This window comes from Hippocampus zosterae, chromosome 1, assembly GCF_025434085.1.
Source record: "Hippocampus zosterae strain Florida chromosome 1, ASM2543408v3, whole genome shotgun sequence".
Taxonomy (NCBI): domain Eukaryota; kingdom Metazoa; phylum Chordata; class Actinopteri; order Syngnathiformes; family Syngnathidae; genus Hippocampus; species Hippocampus zosterae.
In genome coordinates, this window is record NC_067451.1 from 28,130,908 (window position 1) to 28,151,049 (window position 20,142).

The window sequence follows — 20,142 nt, forward strand, 5'->3', positions numbered from 1 at the left end:
CGTTTCGCAGCCGAGTGTGAAGCGGTTGGGATGAAAATCAGCACCTCCAAATCTGAAACCATGGTCCTCAGTCGGAAAAGGGTGGAGTGCCCCCTCCGGGTCGGGGAGGAGATCTTACCCCAAGTGGAGGAGTTCAAGTATCTTGGGGTCTTGTTCACGAGTGGGGGTAGGAGGGAGCGGGAGATCGACAGGCGGATCGGTGCAGCGTCTGCTGTGATGCGGACGTTGTATCGGTCTGTCGTGGTGAAGAAGGAGCTGAGCCGAAGGGCGAAGCTCTCAATTTACCGGTCGATCTACGTCCCAACCCTCACCTATGGTCACGAGCTATGGGTCATGACCGAAAGAACGAGATCCCGGATACAAGCGGCTGAAATGAGTTTTTTCTCCGCAGGGTGTCCGGGCTCTCCCTTAGAGATAAGGTGAAAAGTTCAGTGATCCGGGAGGGGCTCAGAGTCGAGCCGCTTCTCCTCCACATCGAGAGGAGCCAGATGAGGTGGCTTGGGCATCTCATTCGGATGCCTCCTGAGCGCCACCCTGGTGAGGTGTTCCGGTCATGTCCCACCGGGAGGAGACCCCGAGGAAGACCCAGGACACGCTGGAGAGACTATGTCACCCAGCTTGCCTGGGAACGACTCGGGATCCCCCGGGGAGAGCTGGAAGAAGTAGCTAGGGAGAGGGAAGTCTGGGCTTCCCTGCTAAAGCTGTTGCCCCCGCGACCCGGTCCCGGATAAGCGGTAGATGATGGATGGATGGATGGATGGATCACAATTAATATAACGATTATTGCGTGACTCCAAACTTAGTATTTATTCAACGACTAAAACTCAACTACTCAAAACTACTATAGTATCATCACCTAATAATGCCCATTCATCCCTCCACATTGAACACTTTATTCTCATTTTTGTCAAGCACACAATGACCTTGAAATTCAAGCCTGTTGCATTCAATGTTCCCTCTAGTTTTCCATCCCTCTGAGCATTCATACCAACTACTCCCTGAGCATTCCATGGACCACGGTGAGCAACATCTGACACGCACGCGGCGGCCAAACCCTGATCACACCTGTCCAAAACCTGCAATCAAGGAATGTGATGTAGTAAGTTATGAAAAAAGTAAAATGACCTTAATAGCAAACTAGAACATTCCAATTATGACACAAATAAAAGCGGCCCAAGTTACTTTTATTATAGCATGGGTTATTTTAAGCATAATTAATTCAGCCAGTCTTTGTATAACTATGTTCGCACATTGTCCACTCATCAGTAATGGAAAACTTTATTTCAGAAAACAAAAAAAATCCTAGTCAGCTGACCTTGGAAACGCACGAAAGAACCTCATTCAAGGGGCGTGTAAACCATGTCCATTTTTGCACTTCCTCAATGGAGCAGTCCACGGCCTCCCGTCTGAGGTGTGTGAGTGAATTTTTGTCAATACATTAAAAATTATCGTAGAACAACTGAGTGCACACCCTCGGTCGCATGACTGAAACTGTAAAGGAAGTGGGAATAGTCTTGTGGCCTGTTTGTAGATTAAAGTGTGGTGGAAATGAAGAGTGTAGAAATGTAGTGTGAGCGTGTGTGTGGGCTGAGAGGGTGAGAGAAGTGTGCAATTGCTCACGTGCGCAACTTAGTGGTAACATTGCTTGCCTTTTCATTCTGCAGGATCCACACTTTTGATGCCTTCCATTTGTACACATTGAAACGGCGAATAAGCATCTCGCTTCTCTCTTTATCATATTGTGTTTTTGTTCTGTCTTTACTTTCACAAGCCTTGGGATGCACTGGACTCACCTGGGACTATCGGTATTATATTTCGTATCACATCATGTGGAAATTTGTGTTGATAAAAAAGTCCTGGGAGCTTTGTATCCTTGATTTTTGAACCCTTGAAAACTCAAGTTGGAATGTAACTTCCAAGGACAACGACAACATAACTACAAAAATAACACTGCTTAAAAAAAGAAAAAACAAACAAACACGGTCTCTGACCCTGCTGTGTGCACATTGGGCTCTTGGGGGAGGTGTGGCAATGTACATACAGTACATACATGCATGGAGAAATGGAGTACAGTCATCCCTCGCTCTAACGCGGTTCACTTTCTGCGGCTTCGCTGTTTCACAGATCTTTTTGAGTGCAGTTTTTTTAAATGATTTTAAACAGTGAATTGTGTTCTGCATCCTGATTGGCTCAGGCACTGACCGACGTGAACAGTCTCCGCACCTCGTCTCTGTACAGCTTGCAAAATCTACTTTTGCAAATTTTTGGTCTTCGGTTTTATTGTATCAGTGGCGGATGCTGCTCTGTCAAGGAGGGGAAGCTCAGTTTCGGCCTACATCATAAAATGTGTCCGTTTATTTATACGTGAATTCTACTCTCCGTGGCTTTTCAAAAAAAAAAAAGAGAAGGTTGCCTTCACCATAAGATCTGTGATTGGCTCATTTCGCTGTCAATCAAAAAGAGATTCCGCCTCAGACTGATCATCCAATCATCATGCAGAAAAGCTGAGCTTCCTGGCCAGACTATAAACGCCCATTGTCCATAGACTCCCAGAGACGCTGAGCATCCGATGGGCGAGACAAAACCAGCATTTATCCAATGACTCGTCTCGTTTCAATGCATTGGGACAACCTACACTGAACTCTCTCGACGCCACGCGTCCGCGTAGTCGACGCCCAGCGTTCACACAGTTTAAAACACAGTGAAGCTGTGGGAATGAATGAGAAGAGAGTCGCGACGTAACCAGTCTTAAGAAGCTGATTCGGAAAAGAGTTGTAGCGCATTTTTAGTCAATGACATGTCCACACAATTGTATGTACACACATATATTTGATCACTTACTTTTTGACATTTGAGGGGAAGCTGAGCTTCCCTTGCAATCTTAGAGCAATCGCCTCTGCATTGTATACATAGTTCAGTATTGTATAATTGTAAAAAAATAAAGCTGACTACTTCACGGATTTCGCCTGTTGTGGGTTCTTTTTGGAAGGTAACCCATGTGGTAAATGAGGGTTCACTGTATACAGGGCTTGAAAGTGTGACCAATATGCTCACCAATACTCCTGTTTTTCTCAATGTGTGCTCGTAAAAATGTAATCTGGTTGCACTGCGCGAGTGCATGTTTTAATTTACATACAGTGAAGAAACTAAAGGAATCTAACTATTTCAGCTGAGCTTAATTTGGTGTTTAAACCGTCGTTTTCATCATGCTGTTCACATTTCGACATCTAACATTTCAACAGCACCTCGACATTGCCAGACTTAAAAAAAGACATTCTCAGAGGGATTTGGCCTCTGAGTTTTGAGATTCATCAGCAGGTTGCAACAGAGCGATAGAGTCTGGATGAGTCAAAGAAATCTGTAAAAGCCTACAGCCTTAGACATAAAACAAAAAACGAACGTTGAATGTTATCTAAAATTGCCCGTGTATTTAAATGAATTGTTTCTTTTCTATATCCTGATGATGAAGAATGTGCATGCAGTCACATAGATGTCGTCAAGTGAGGTCTGAACTCATTATCTTAATAATTAACTCAGAATGTACAGTATTTATTTATTTCAATGTTAAACTTTAGCCACTCAAAAACTATGACAAGATCATGGCCAACCGGTGCCAACATCGTTGATATTAGCGCAAGCTAGACTGCAAATACAATTTAGTGGCTGTTGTTTGCGTGTGGCATTGGTATACCAAAGTAATACCTGCCAAAGACAAATGTAAATTGTATTACTAGTTACAACAAAGAGTTGTTTTTTTTTTCTTTCTTGTGTGGCATGGCAGAGAGTTGGAGTAGCCATTCCTCAATTGATTAAACTCCAGATTCCCCAAAAACTTCATCGTACGGTGTCCTTGTTGATGATGAACCTCGATCTTTCAAAGTGTTTTGCTATTATTGGGTGTATCTCCAATTCAGTCGGTATAATGTTTTATTGCCAGAGATTGGGAAAAAAGTTGAGCGAGTTGTAGCGCATATTTAGTCAATGACATGTCCACACAATTGTATGTACACACATGTATTTGATCACTTATTTTTGGACATTTTAGGGGAAGCTGAGCTTCTCTTGCAGCCTCAGAGCAATCACCTCTGCATTGTATCCAGAGGCTAAAAAATAAAGCTGACTATCAAGTACCAAGTACAACTTTATTGTACAGCACATTTGAAATTTCTTCCCTCTCACATTTTTTTGCTTTTTAATTTTTTTTTAAATAAATCCTACTTCATGGATTTCACTTATCACTAGTTCTTTTTGGAACGTAACCCCCGCGCTAAACGAGGGATTACTGTACACGCTTCCAATGAGAAAAGAAGAGAGTCGTGATTCAACTGCATTAAAAATAAGTCGTTTTTCAAAGACTGGGATAAAAAAATGTGTCAAGTATTATGACACCTGTGTTGATGCTAATTTTGCGTTCGCATGTCAATGGGATTTTACATTGACTTTATATCAATGTTTTAAAAATGAAGAGAACCCCATGTCCTTCTGCATATTCATCACTTTTCTTCAATTAGAATGTTTTGAAGACAGACAGAAGCCAAATTTGATCATTCTGATTAATTGCCGAGCCCTCGTGTAAGTAAAATTTTGTGTAAACGCAAAATTATAAAGATCAAAATCGTGGCTTGGACATCTTCCCCTTGAATTCACAAAAACACTAAATGCATTTGAACTGCTTTCAGCATTGTACTTTTTCAATTCAATTGATTGTTGGTCAGTTTAAAAGGTGAAAAGGTTTCTCATCAGATTTACACGGCTCTCCCTTTTGACCTGACAAAAACCTGGCTTCCAACTGAGGTGTGACTCAACATTGAATGTTTGTCAAAGAAACCAGGAGAAATGACAAACCTATTGTTTTGAATGGTAGGATGCATACTCAATTGGCATAACTCAGAAAACAGTGATCTCAGTCTTCTCTACATCTGTGTAAAACCCCGTTTCGGAGCGTCACTCAATCTAATAAGTCAATTGTTTTAGACAAATCCAGGGGACAGGAAGGTGACAGAGTCCAGACCTTTAAGGTACATAATGAGCCACAATAGTATTTTTCTATTCAGAGTCACTGAGCCGGACAGATTAAACACAGAAACATGCAAAAATGAGGGGGGCCAAAAAAGAGAAATCAGAACATTCTCTCAAAATCACTGGTCATAAATACAGGTATTTGAAAGTGTTTTAAAATGATTATGAACCATATTTATCCCTTAACCCTAATAACATGATAAACTGTCCACTGTAGAAACCGCTGTCCCTGAAAGGGTTAGTGTTTGATTTAGTATGAGTAAATTTATTCTGTTGATATAGTTCAAGAAAAGCCTGGAGAAAATGAACGCAACATTGCTCTTTGATTTTGTTTGTGTTGTTCCAATTAAAAAAAATAATAATAATAAATAATTTTATTTCAGCAACTACTACGAATGCCAAGAAAGTGGAGATCTAATGGGTCCCTCTGTCAGGGTCACGGAAAGGTTGTTATGGTTATTTTCCTTTATTTCATTTGTTTATTTCCATCATCATCATTATTATCATTATTATTTGTTTTTCATCATTATTATTACTAGGCTGATAATGATTATTAGTATTGTGTTTTAGGCTGTGGTGAGGAAAAAGACAGCCTTCTCAAGTTTAAAAACTGAGAACTAACAAATGCACACAATAGCTGAATGCAGTCGTGATGAGAATAATTATTTTAGTCCCTGAGATGCGAACCAACCATTATTCCAATCCTGTACTTGTCATTAATCATTCAGCCCTAATACCTTTAAATTATTGAAGCGGTTCCACCAAGGGACTTGGGTGGAGGCAATTTGCAGGGTTCAGGACCACACGGTACTAATCGGAACGTGCTACCACAAAGACATAGTATTTAGGGAGCCGGCATGTATAATTTCAAGATAATTAATGAACATGTTCACTAGGAACAGGACTGAAGAGGGTTTTTAAATGTTTTTACTGATCCACTGATAATGGGAGTTTAATGACAGGACCTGTCCTTTTTATGCCCCACTACGGTTACAAATAGAGTTGGCGTCAATTTATGGAGGTTTACCAAAAGGTCCCTAATCTCACAAACCTGAGGACACTGCAATACCGAGAGAATCGGTGGCATGCTCGTGAGCTGCTTATCTGCAGACTTGAATATGCTTTGTCCATGAATTCAATGCACTTCAAAAGTATTGAAACAGTATGCAGGAACTTCAAAAAAGGATTTAGGAGTCAGAAAAGGTATTGGGAACAGAAAGACTAGACATAAATCATTTGATTGTAATAACGCCATCCACCTTTGGTTTCAATAAACTACTGCTTTTTTTTGGGGGGGGGGGGGTGACCCTTTTCCAGGCTTTCACTGTAGCTTCTTTTAGTTGTCTGTTTTTGAGGTTTGAAGCAACTGACTACACTTGATACAATTTATCATGTAAAACAACACAAAAAATACAAACATTTCAACGTACAACAGACTCCTCTCTAAAATGCAAATATAAAAGGCTAAATGGTGTGACCCAAACAAGACCACAGTAACTACAACTAACTGGCATGGCTTGATACTTAGGTAACACGGATAAGGGTTTTCATCATGTCTTGAAAACATTGTTTGGGATGAGACCATGTCTTTGCTTAAATGTAATATGTGGAATGGCTTTTGTAATGCTAGTCCGGGGGTCAGCAACAAGCGGCTCTTTCGCAACATTTAATGGCTCCATGGAGCTTTATAAAAATGTTTGAAAATGGAAAAAGATTTTGATAGGAGGCTAATATAGCTCAAATAGATATAGATACATGTTGCAGCTCCGAAAAAGGAGAGCTGTGGTGTTGTTTTTTTAAAAACGTACACTTTATTTATGCTTTTAACAGTCTCGACAAAGACAGACACGTCTGCTTCCGACTCCGTGCCTTCTCTCTTCTCGTTCAACTCGAGAGCCGTTCAAAGACAGCCTCTGAAAAACGGAAATTCATGATCACTTCACTGACACTAAGAAAAGAGAAAATAATACACAAAAATAAAACATCAGGCGAGGAAATTACAAAATAAATTCTATGGGGGGCATTTGTGAACACACAAAAAAAAGAATGAATAACAAACAATTCCGAGACAGCCCAGTCTCCTACATACATAGAGCATGTGTTTCCTTCATATAGAAGGCTTTTATTTTTTTGCGGCTCCAGACATATTTGAGGTTTTTTTGGGGGGGGGGGGGGGGGTTGTCCTCTTTGGTTCTTTCAGCATTTTGGGTTGCTGACCCCTGTGCTAGACCAACACTTTTTTTTTAATTTTTAATCAAAGGGCAGGACATTTTTTTTCTTTGCTCCCATGATCAGAATGACATTTTTTCGCTTACTATCTATCGGTTTGCAAATTTACTCAAGGAGCACTGTTTTTTGTTTTTGTCTTTTTGTTTTTGAAGCTACTCATCCTGCTTCGTGGGCACACTGAGGCAGAACCGATGACATCACCGACAGGCTTTATCGCCCCATCTTTGCCGTGAGGCAAATTTATATAATTTATACAATCTACCACATGCCCCGCGAAAGCCTATAGTGCAGACATTTGGCTACATTCATTCATTCATTCATTCATTCATTCATTCATCTTCCGTACCGCTTGATCCTCACTAGGGTCGCGGGGGGTGCTGGAGCCCATCCCAGCCGTCTCCGGGCAGTAGGCGGGGGACACCCTGAATCGGTTGCCAGCCAATCGCAGGGCACACATAGACGAACAACCCTCCACGCTCACACTCACACCCAGGGACAATTTAGAGTGTTCAATCAGCCTGCCACGCATGTTTTTGGAATGTGGGAGGAAACCGGAGCACATTGATTTAATATTCACTCTAATAGGACACAACCATGCAACAAACCACATCGGTCAGGCGCACGCTCCAATAATTTGGCCGACATTAAAAATGGGTGTGTTCAAAATAAACGCTATCTTCTAATTTTAAAATGTTTCCTTTTTAAACCCTTTCTTACCCAATGATTTCCTTTTTTTATGTGTGTTGCAGTAAAAATATTGGAAGAATGCAAGTTATGCGTGTGAGCACTGCATGTTCACATGCGTGTGTTGAAATGTACCTTCTCCGCCCATGCCCACAGGCCTATGGCAAGGAATGCTGCTCCCAGTAACTGTAAAACAAAGAGCAAAGAAAGCGGGCCTCCGTCAGACAGAACAACAATGTAACAGATACAGTATTTAATAACCGGATATGAACAATTAGAAATCTGTCCAGAGACATGCAAAATAATGTTGCAATGTCTACATTGTGGGAATTCATCTCACTGCAAATAGCTAAATCTGTAAAACTGTTTTTCCAAGGCTTCAAAGAGAATCTTAATCATTGCATTTGCAGGTGGAATTCATTGCTCCGGGCCACTTAAGAGACTGAGGATGTGAAATCCAGAGGATTATGGAAAAATCTTTCCAGTATTAGCTTCCTGTCCCTGTGAGGGATGTAAGCAGGGGCTCACAAGGAGGGGGGAACGGGTGGGCTGCAGAACCTTTTATTGGAACAAACAAAACAACACAAAAGCAAATTATATTTTCATTGTGATTCAAATCTAATCATGAGTCTCATTGGATTATAATTGACGGCAGTCCGTGCTAAAGTGTGGTGGTAATTGGGGCTTGTGAAACATTGTTTCAAATATAGTGGTACCTTGACAACTGAAGTTTGTCAAGTTATGAGCCGTCACTTCGTCCATTTTTTTTTCCAAACAAAAATGTAATTTACAAGTGACCTTTCCAATAACCATAATGTGAGTGTGCCATATGCAATTTAACAGCAGTTTACAGTGAACCTAAACATAAAAGAATGATTTTTAAAAAAAAACACACATGTAACATTGTCTTCAGCCAGATTCATGTCGCATGATAATAAGCCAGTATTTTAGCCCGGATTCCCCACTCCCGCCAATTCTAAGGACGCTCCCGTTACTGTAATGTTGATCTGATCAAACTACCGTGTGGTATTTTCAACATGTTTTGCGTGATTGTTTTGCGTGGTGCACCCCACGGGCAAACAAGATTGCAACCCGTTGATAGTGGCGCATGTTCATTCCATCCTCCCAAACTTAGCTGACTAGCCGTAACTCACCGTTAACAAACAAACGAGCAGCGTAGGGCTTGGGAGGGTTGGCGGTAACCATACCTTTTCTATACTTCTTGTCTTCATTAGTTGTCAGCAGAGATGCTGCTAGACTTCACTTAAGAATGCTTGTTTCTCTATGTTTGGCCTGTGATGGGGTGTACATGTTGTGTACATGTCGACACTCCTATGTAAACAATTTACATTGACTGTAAACGTGTAGAATGCATCAGTTTCAGGTTAAATGTCGAATTTGTCATACAGAAATATCATACACCAACAAAAGCACCTCTGCAACTACATCTGGAATGTTACTCATCATTATTAGTTTGTTTTTTTTTGGAAACTGTTCTAAATGCCAAATTTGTTAGGTTTGTTTTTTTTAGATGACCTGTGGCGACATTTGGATGATGAGGTAGAGAAACTGGGAAGAAGTGCAACAGCAGATACTATACCTGAGGTCCAGCGATACCTGGCAGAGGGGAAAATTGCACGAAGTCAGGACCCGCTGTTATAATCGAAGGACCAACACGCTACTTTTGCAAACCTCTCCAACCTCGCAAAGCAATTTCTCTGTACGCCGGCATCCCCAGTGCCATGCGAGCGTGTGAAATTCAAAACACAACTTAATTTTCTAAATAAAAATTTGTGAAGACAAAGCCCACTAGCATCCTCATTTACATAATTGTCACCTTATTCAAACATATTGAATAATACAATATGAATGCATAGATGTGAATTATATTGTATCCACTTCGTCATCAAATCAGTCAGTTCAGTCTGTCTAGTGGGTTGCCTGCAGGGATTTTGAAAGTCCAGCAGGTGTCAGTGGTCAGCGACACAGTATCAACACAGTGTGCCATTGTGTCAACAGACGTCATGAAGCCTCATGGACCCATCACTACCCAGCAAGATAATGTGACGATAAGTCAAACATAAATGAAGGAAAACCCCAAAATAAATGATCAATATACATTTACATAGATAGCATCCTAAACATGCTGCCCTTCGCTTAAGGAAATAAGTAGAGTAGTATAAGCATGTTATGCGTTTTGCAGGATAACTTGTACCTCATTACGCTGGCTTTACTCATGAACATTGGATCAAATAAAAACCCCCGAATGCTTCTCCAGGGTGTCATGAAACTGCTGCTCAGTAAAATGGATGACTCAAAAAAAGTATCACACATTTTAATGCATCAAAGTTGACGAACAAATCATGAAAACAGTAAATACGGTGCCCTGATTAAAATCAATTTGTAGAAAAAGACCCGTGCAGATTTATAGAATGGCAAATGTCTATTTTGTTTGATGAAAAATAATGTGTTGAGATCCCACAAGCTGGGTTGGCCTTTATAGTGAGGAACTTTTGATATCACACACACACACACACACACACACACACACACACACCCGCACACGCACACGCATCCTTGGTTTCGTAACTGCATGAGAAACCTGAGTCATACAAAAGCAATCAATTTGCAATTCTTACAGAAAAGGAAGCCTTGCCATAATTTGGAGGTGTCATTTCATCTCAGACCGAGTGCATTTGAGCATAACCAATCCAGTCGTGTGTTAATACGGAGATTATCAATACTAAAGGGAGCTTCGTCAGTTAATCCTGTTAACATTGACCAACTACTGGATCAGTGTAGACACACAAAACATCTAACATTATCTTTGCATCAATCCATCACATCTCTCATATCTCCTGCTGCGTCAATACTGTCAGCTGGCAGTGATGAGACATGAACAGTACTCACAACACAAAATCATCGGCCCCTCAGAATGTATTCATCACAATTCATACTGCCAAATCCGTTTTTACGTAAGGCAGATTAATTATGAAATAAACACCCGAAAACAAGAATTACATGCAATAACAGCAAAACACTTTGAAAGATCGAGGTTCATCATCAACAAGGACACCGTACGATGATGTTTTTGGGGAGTCTGGAGTTTTATCAATTGAGGAATGGCTACTCCAACTCTCTGCCATGCCACACAAGAAAGAAAAAAAAAACAACTCTTTGTTGTAACTAGTAATACAATTTACATTTGTCTTTGGCAGGTATTACTTTGGTATACCAATGCCACACGCAAACAACAGCCACTAAATTGTATTTGCAGTCTAGCTTGCGCTAATATCAACGATGTTGGCACCGGTTGGCCATGATCTTGTCATAGTTTTTGAGTGGCTAAAGTTTAACATTGAAATAAATAAATACTGTACATTCTGAGTTAATTATTAAGATAATGAGTTCAGACCTCACTTGACGACATCTATGTGACTGCATGCACATTCTTCATCATCAGGATATAGAAAAGAAACAATTCATTTAAATACACGGGCAATTTTAGATAACATTCAACGTTCGTTTTTTGTTTTATGTTTAAGGCTGTAGGCTTTTACAGATTTCTTTGACTCACCCAGACTCTATCGCTCTGTTGCAACCTGCTGATAAATCTCAAAACTCAGAGGCCAAATCCCTCTGAGAATGTCTTTTTTTAAGTCTGGCAACGCCGAGGTGCTGTTGAAATGTTAGATGTCGAAATGTGAACAGCATGATGAAAACGACGGTTTAAACACCAAATTAAGCTCAGCTGAAATGGTTAGATTCCTTTTGTTCCTTCACTGCATGTAAATTAAAACATGCACTCGCGCAGTGCAACCAGATTACATTTTTATGAGCACACATTGAGAAAAACAGGGGTATTGGCGAGCATATTGGTCACACTTTCAAGCCCTGTATACAGTGAACCCTCATTTACCACGGGGGTTACGTTCCAAAAAGAACCCATGATAGGCGAAATCCGTGAAGTAGTCAGCTTTATTTTTTACAATTATACAATGCTGAACTATGTATACAATGCAGAGGCGAAGACTGCAAGGGAAGCTCAGCTTGCCCTAAAATGTCAAAAAGTAAGTGATCAAATATATAATTTTTAAAAAGGCAGCGGGAGCACAACTGTGTTCGGTTGTACTTTATTGAAGCATTTAACAATGTTCTCACGTTGTTATTTATTTTTATTTTTTTTAATCAATCCTCATCCTCAAATCCATCAAAGTCCTAATCTTCTGTATCCGAAATGAACAGCTGGGCATGTTCACAATCAAGAACTTGCCCAGCTGCATTGTCAGATTCACTCTCGTTGCTGTGCAGCTCCTCAGAAATGATGCCAGCTTTTGCGTAAACCCGAACAACAGTGCAAGCAGACACGTAAACCCAAGTATCCACAATCCATTCACAAATTGTGGCGTAACTCGCCCAGCGCTGCCTCGCAGTCTTCGCCATCGCTCCCACCGTGCTCGCAACTTCACTTTGGCCGTTTTTGTCCATTACCCTTGCAACTCAGCACAACAGTAAACCCAGACTTCATGCACCCCATTGTGCGTATCTCTACCATGCTGGCTTCTCTACAGCGTGGTTCACTGAGATGTTGAAAGCGAGCAGCACTTTGTCCATGTTAGTGATGTGGTTGGGCTGGATGTATTTGTTGGCAATCTTTTTGTGGTAATTCAAAATGCAAAGCACCCCTGTCCCTCATCACATGCTGTCGCCCAAGCGGGTATGTCGGAATGTATGGATGTGGGGATTGGTTGAGAGAATCGTAGGTAATGGAAGCGAGGCCGGCAGAACAGCAGAGTAAAGGTTGAAAATCTCCAAGAAAGCGTCTTTATTTAATGTAAAGCAGAACATTACACTTAGTGCCTTTCGCGTCCTCTTTCACACCCACACTTGCCACCTTAACATCCGCATGCTGCCCTCAGTTGCGTCCACCTTACCTCTACATAAGCAACGTGTCGGCACAACGTCAGTCATCGGTCACACAACAGCATTCACAGATGCTGGAACTTGGCGCATACACAAGGCGATCCGCATTATTCGGTGCCCCATCCATTTTAGAGAAAATGTAAGACTTTTATGTGCGTCTTAGTTGTGAAAATACAGTGGCTGGATCATCACACATAGATTAAATAGATGTATCGTTACACTCCTTCATCCCTACTTTCTGATTCCGACTGGCGTAAAATTCCAACAATGCTCTCTTTCTCTAATACGGATGTTAGAAGATGACTTGTGATGAAAAATTACAATGAATGGCCACTGACTCCATTCACACATGACTCCATAAGCGTTTTAGTGCCAAATAGGCACGTGCGCTGAGGGTTGATGCTGGCTAATAAACACAGAGCCTCCATCTAAGCGACTCAGCAACCTGGTTAGAGCTTAACACGCTCTTAATTACAGAATGCAGAGCTTCCAAACATTTCAGCAGCTCAAGCAGAAAATGTGATTAATTATGTGGATGTGAGAAATGTGTCTATTCTGAGGAACGACAGAATGTGTTTTGTTCCCAAGCGAGAGAATGCCTGGCTGTCAACACCGAGGATGCCTGGACATTGGAAGAATCCGAGTCGAAAAGATTTCATTGCCCACGATAGTTTGACTCTTGGGCATGTTAGTCTTATTTTAGGCATCATTGTCAAGGCTGACAAGAGAACACTAGGAAAGACAAATGGGTTGATTTCATGAGAATAAACCCCATTGCTGCCTATTCAACAATGTGTTGGCTTGTCTGACAAGACCAGTTTCACAGCTCGTGCAAGAAGAAAACATCTTGTGGCGATTACTAACAGGTGAAAAAAAAACAATGAGCTGTGACTTGTTTAAGTAGGAGTGCTCATACAGGACTTTTAGGTTGGCCAAAGTGCCAAACAAGACGAAAACCAGCCTCAACACATTAGCCTGATGACTGAATGCTTCCTGCTTAAATACTCAGTTCTATTGAATTAAGATTCAAATAACTGGTAACACGAATCTCACGTCATCTCTGATTTGTACCATCCCCAAGTTTGGAGGACACTTGGAGGTGGTGATGAAATGATGGGAATAAGGAGGACATTTGCCTATGTGGCTGATGAGCCAGACACTGGCGGACTATATGAGCCAAGACAGCCAACCATTGCTCCCCCTAGTCATTGTTCTCACCATCACTTTTTGTGCATTTATGGGTGTGGAAGTGAGAGAAACAATGCTGTCCCAGAGGCCAGCCTCTACAGTGCTTGAGTCAGTGAAAAGGGCATGAGAAAGAAAGCGAGCCTGGCCATTTCGAAGCATGTGTGTGTGGGAAGACCTCACGGATCAAACCCAGACATTATACTACGACACTAATCGCACTGGGGCCCATGCAGGCGGCTGAAGAGAGAAACTTTGCTGCTAAGTGGCAGTGGTTGTAAAGATGACGTGGGCAGATGCTTGCACAATGCAGATGAAACTTGCGCCATGCCGAAAAACAACAGTGACAATACTTGATGGCATCTCCGCCAGCTGCTTAACAACTCATATTTCCTCATCTTTATTTGGCATTGTTTTTCGTAATATGTTTGGCAAATCATAACATGTTCAGCAAAGACAGAAAGAGGCAAAGGGACGGGAAGAAGATTAAAAAACGAAACATATTTTAAAAAATAATAGTAAGTGTCTTGCTTTGTTTCATTGTGAATAACTACGATATGATGTCCTCTCAAGCAGGTGAACCAGCTACTATTAAGTTTATCATAGTAACAACAACAAATAAAACATTTCCCATTAAATTAAATAACGTATATTCATGTAGCAGTCCACTGAGTGATGGTGGACGTTCATGAGCAGTTTGTCTCAACTACATCGCAAACGTTAAGCTAATTTAGCTCATTTCGAACCACAAGCGACTAAAAATTTGCAATAAACGTGTCACTACATGTTTACATACATCATAAATGTTGAAAGATCGTATTTACTTACCCAGAATAGAATATTGAATCCAAATAGGAAGTATTTGACGCAGCAGCTGACTTCTGCTTCTTTATATTTGTATTTTCTGTTCATTCTTCCAAAGATAGGTGCTAACGAGCGAGCTAATGAACTACTACGGTCGCTGTGGAATAAATTAGACCAAAACCGCAGTTGTTAAACACCTGAAGTGAGGGTTAACACGTTCCATAAGAGAATAAAAATAGGTTTTATACTACCCCGGTCAGACTCAGAAGTTACGAACATAACTAGGTTTCCTCGTTGACCGTTAGCATGCTAGGCTAGCTAGCACACAACTTTCCCCATTTGCATTACATCCTCAAAATAACAACAACAACAAATACGAGTCCGTGTAGTCTTATACGCATTTCGCCGAAACTCCATTTCCAAGCGTTAACTCACGTAAGGGAATAACAAATGCCGTGTTCAAATAGTTGCCCCTTTGCGATGGGACAACACCCATACGTCATCATCTGTCGTCGAAGCTGGAGTGACAGACGTAAACAGACACAAGTGTGAGACACTTCGTTTCACCTTTGGTCACAACAACTTTAAATTGTTGTTTTGTGCTCCTCCTTTAATTATGTTATTTCTAAAATCCCCCTGGCACGACTTTTTTTAATCGTCAAATGTATGTGTTAATGGCTTTACGGCCACCTGTTTAGTTGTCATGCAAATTAAGTTCCCCCCCACGCCCCCAAGAAGAAGTGTACATCCATTCTCAATAGCACTTGTACTCAAAAACAAATGGTAAAGTAACGAATCTTATTCACATTCACACCTTTGGACAAGTAAAGAATCACATTCACACCTTTTGACAATGTTTAATCTTAAATTCAACTAACATGATTTTTTATTTTGCATGTGTTCTTTTTTTCTGCAATGAACACATCACGCACAAGATCAATGTTTCTCAAATGTTGTCACCCTGGGACCCGGAATTTCTTTTGTTGCATAGACATTACGCACAATAAAGAACATGTTTTGTTTAAAAAGTAGTCTGTGACAAACACATGTATCGCATACTGTGCCTTCAAATCGGGGTGTTCGATACCATTTTTTCAGACGATAGCAGTACGAGTATTCACAATTTGAGTACTCACTGGCATCAATTAATGTTCTCCTATTTTTTGTATAGCAAATTTCATTTAAAGGGACATTGGGTAGAAATTGAAAACTTGTCAATGTTCAATCATGAAAAGAACAACACTTCATTTCAATAACATGGGGAACAAATATGTTCCATCACATTAATGTACATTTTATATAGTCATAGAATCAGTGGTGATAGAAAGCTGTTCCCATCTGTTGCCTGAAAACGGGTTAATTCGGACCCAAACACAATACAAGGGTTATAGGATCAGTGAGAAGAAATGTAGAACTTGTCAATGTTCAATCATGAAAGAACAACACTTAATTTCAATAATATGGAAAAAATATGTATTTTTAATGTTAATATTTTTATATGTATTTTAATTTTTTTATGTTGTCATAGGAAAATCCGAAAGGATTTATATAGGATTTATAGCGAATTAAACGACATGGGTCATGCCCTATTTTAGAGGAGGCTGACATGTTTACCATTATCTTTATGCGACGGATACACTTTTTTATAAACTAGCTGTCCTCGACTCACTTTGGACTCACCAGTTGAGAATCACTATACTAGATTATCTTTATAAATGTGTACTTTTCTGTACACATCTCAAAGGTATTGTTTTCTGGAATTGTATGTACAGTATATTTAAGGTAATCTAGACAATGGTACGGCCCGGTAGACCAGTGGTTAGCACGTCGGCTTCACAGTGCAGAGGTACCGGGTTCGATTCCAGCTCCGGCCTCCCTGTGTGGAGTTTGCATGTTCTCCCCGGGCCTGCGTGGGTTTTCTCCGGGTGCTCCGGTTTCCTCCCACATTCCAAAAATATGCATGGCAGGCTGATTGAACACTCTAAATTGTCCCCAGGTGTGAGTGTGAGTGCGAATGGTTGTTCGTCTCTGTGTGCCCTGCGATTGGCTGGCAACCGATTCAGGGTGTCCCCCGCCTACTGCCCGGAGACAGCTGGGATAGGCTCCAGCACCCCCCGCGACCCTAGTGAGGATCAAGCGGTTAGGAAGAGGAAGAAGACAATGGTAATGTTCGACTCTCTTGATCTTATCGGTAAATATATTGATACTTTTCACATATAGTACCCCGAACCATTCATTCATTCATTCATCTTCCGAGCCGCTTGATCCTCACTAGGGTCGCGGGGGGTGCTGGAGCCCATCCCAGCTGTCTTCGGGCAGTAGGCGGGGGACACCCTGGATCGGTTGCCAGCCAATCGCAGGGCACACATAGACGAACAACCATCCACGCTCACACTCACACCTAGGGACAATTCAGAGTGTTCAATCAGCCTGCCACGCATGTTTTTGGAATGTGGGAGGAAACCGGAGCACCCGGAGAAAACCCACGCAGGCCCGGGGAGAACATGCAAACTCCACACAGGGAGGCCGGAGCTGGAATCGAACCCGGTACCTCTGCACTGTGAAGCCAACGTGCTAACCACTGGACTACCGGGCCGCCCTACCCCGAACCAAAAAAAATATTTATTACAAAACACAGTAGATTTTGTCAGAAAACGTTTATAACCCAAACACAATACAATTTTAAAATGTTCACGGCAGTATGCATGTGTCATGACGCGAGGCGCCATCTCTTCAGTGTGGCTTGATGAAGATGGTGGGGCAGTCTTCTCCCAACCTGAAAGGTGACCACGTTGAGGCATCCTGGTGCTAAACCAGTTGCTCCGGTTTCTGTGTTTTACTACCACAAAAAAAAAAATAATGGTTTTATAATTCAGGTTATTTTGGGGCCGTGAGTGGTTCTCATGTTTTACAGATTTTAGTTATGGTAACTTTTTTTTCAGGTGTACTGTAAGTTTTTACACTGTGTGCACATTCATCATAATGCTACAAAATTTAAAAGATGGTAATTCACATCTTCACTTTGGCGATGACAAATGACCCGAAACATACTGTGAAAAGAAACTCGAGACTTTTGAAGGCAAAGAATATTTTACAATGACCAAGTGAGCAGTGACTTTTTCTCAAGCCAAAAGAACATACTTTTCACCAGTGGCGGGCCATGCATTTCAACCTTAGGCCTTCAGTGACGTCACATACATGAACACAATATAGGCTCATCGGGCAGCAGCACTTAATTTCAGGAGCATTTAAAACCATCAAGTATGCATTCACAATTAAGAGCAGGAAACTAAATTTACAGATATTGTCAAAAATAAAAAGATCTAAAAAAATACTAAATAAAATGCCACCCAAATTACGCTGTGTGATCATAAACAAGTCTGTCCAATAAATTGCGCAATGTCGCAGTTTCATATAAGAAAGATACCAACCAAACAATAACAAGACAAGCTATTCTTTGAAAATAAAATTAAGAGATCATTTGCATTTTGAGAATAGGCTATACAACAGCAAATACCTGAAAATGTTGAGCAGCTAAGATTCAATGAATTTTAGTGCACAAAGGTGACTACAATGCGCCATGATAAGTTGCGGGTGAGGTGATTTATTTGATACATTTTTGTATCTTTGTTATTTTATTTTGTGACCATTAATACTAACGAAATAAAATAAAAAGAAGAAATGTAAAATAAAATTCATTTACTCACCAATGTAGTTCCTGTTCACTGAGCTACAGATCTACGCGAGTGTCCCCAAATGTTTTTAAACGCACCGTAGTTTGTAAGTGCCCAGCCGTGCTCTGATGTTTCCTTGCTGCCTTGGTAAAACAACTCAGATATGTAAATCCAGTGAAAGGTTCGTCTTGAAAATTGTGTGGAAAGTAGTCCTGCAACCAGATCAACGTCTTCTCCTTTGGCCATTTTAGGTCAAAATGCAGCAATAGCTCCCTCTAGCAGGCGCTAATCCAATCACCGAGCGTGCACGTCCATTGTCGAGGTAGACCCTTCGAGCTGCCCCTGGTACGCAGACTCGTGATCTGATTGGCTATTGCAACCTGAATATGTGTCCGTTCATTTACAGCGCACAGGGGCCTGCTCTGTTTAATCTGAACGCCCCAGCGAGTTTAGTTTCCCTGGCAACACAAGCTATCTGAAATAAATTTGCTTATCGAGTGGCTTTATTTATCGTGTGGCTTTCAATGTTATTTGAAGTAACATTGAACGCCACTCGACTAAGTGGAAATAATATGACGTAAAGAATACAGAAAATCATGTTATTGACATATTTATGAAAATAAAGTAACAAATTACATTTATGTTATTCTCAGAAAAGTAAATTTATTAAATTTACTTTTCTGAGAATGTTTAGGCCAGCAGAGAAGGCCTTGCTGGCCCTGACCGTACGCCACTGCTTTTCACCCACTGAAGGCAAAAATGAAGGACGCAAGACCCACAAACAGGCAACAAGTGAAGGTGTCTGCAGTACTTGGCCAAGCATCTCCGGGAGGAACCTCATAATTTGAATACAGTGCAGTTCCACTGGCTGTTACTCCAGTGTGTGTGCACTATTCCAAGCAGTCAGTCATACCATGAAACTCGTTTTCGCATTTCTGACCTCAACAGCGGCCTCTTGTGTCTCAAATGATGAATTCCTGTTTCTTCCCTTTTTCATTAAAACGGAACAGGGGAAGCAACTGCGAAATTTCATGGTTCCTGGTGAGATGTCAAGTTTGGATGCGATATAAATTGCACAAATTCGCTTCGCTGAATTGTATGACAGACGTATGAGTCAGTCCTACGGAGAGGTGCGTGCGTATTTTTCCTATATGTTGGGATTAAGGGAGGTCGATGTTGATCAATATCTGAATAATCAATGACGATTAAAGAACTAATGTAAATATGTCTGTGTAATGCAGTGCAGCTTGACAACACTGCAAACTATAACCACAATAATACTCATCATTATAATATTCGCAGATAACCCATTCTGACTATATTTTGACTATGTAGGATCCTACTATATTCTACAAGTGTACTTGCACACTACCTGAGGTGGTACTTGAACTTGAGGAACATTTATATATGGATGTGTTTGGTCATTTGAACTTCTGTCTAAAGTCCTACAGATGGCAGTCTCGGAACCTGAGATAAATTGTGGATTTTGATCTTGGAGGGTGACATTTTGGCAATTCACAAAGTACGTAAACAACTTTCAAATTAAAATGGAGGCCAGTGGGTGTGAAGTCAATTTGTAGGTAGCCGAATGCACATTGTATAGCTATTTGTCTGATAGTGGCAA

The 20,142-nt window shown here is 41.0% G+C and overlaps 2 protein-coding genes across 2 annotated transcripts in view; one reads left to right on the forward strand and one right to left on the reverse strand.

Annotated features, from left to right (window-relative positions):
- Positions 1–15,383, reverse strand: part of tspan17 (tetraspanin 17) — a 30,694-nt gene extending 15,311 nt beyond the window's left edge. The window contains exons 1-2 of the mRNA XM_052076203.1: positions 14,869–15,383; positions 8,068–8,118 (exon numbers count right to left, since the gene is read on the reverse strand). Of these exons, the coding sequence (XP_051932163.1) occupies positions 8,068–8,118; positions 14,869–14,952 (135 nt within the window). The 5' untranslated portion in view covers positions 14,953–15,383. The remainder of the gene's footprint in view (positions 1–8,067; positions 8,119–14,868) is intronic.
- Positions 1–20,142, forward strand: part of gpx3 (glutathione peroxidase 3) — a 133,048-nt gene that overhangs the window by 23,195 nt on the left and 89,711 nt on the right. The window lies entirely within an intron of this gene.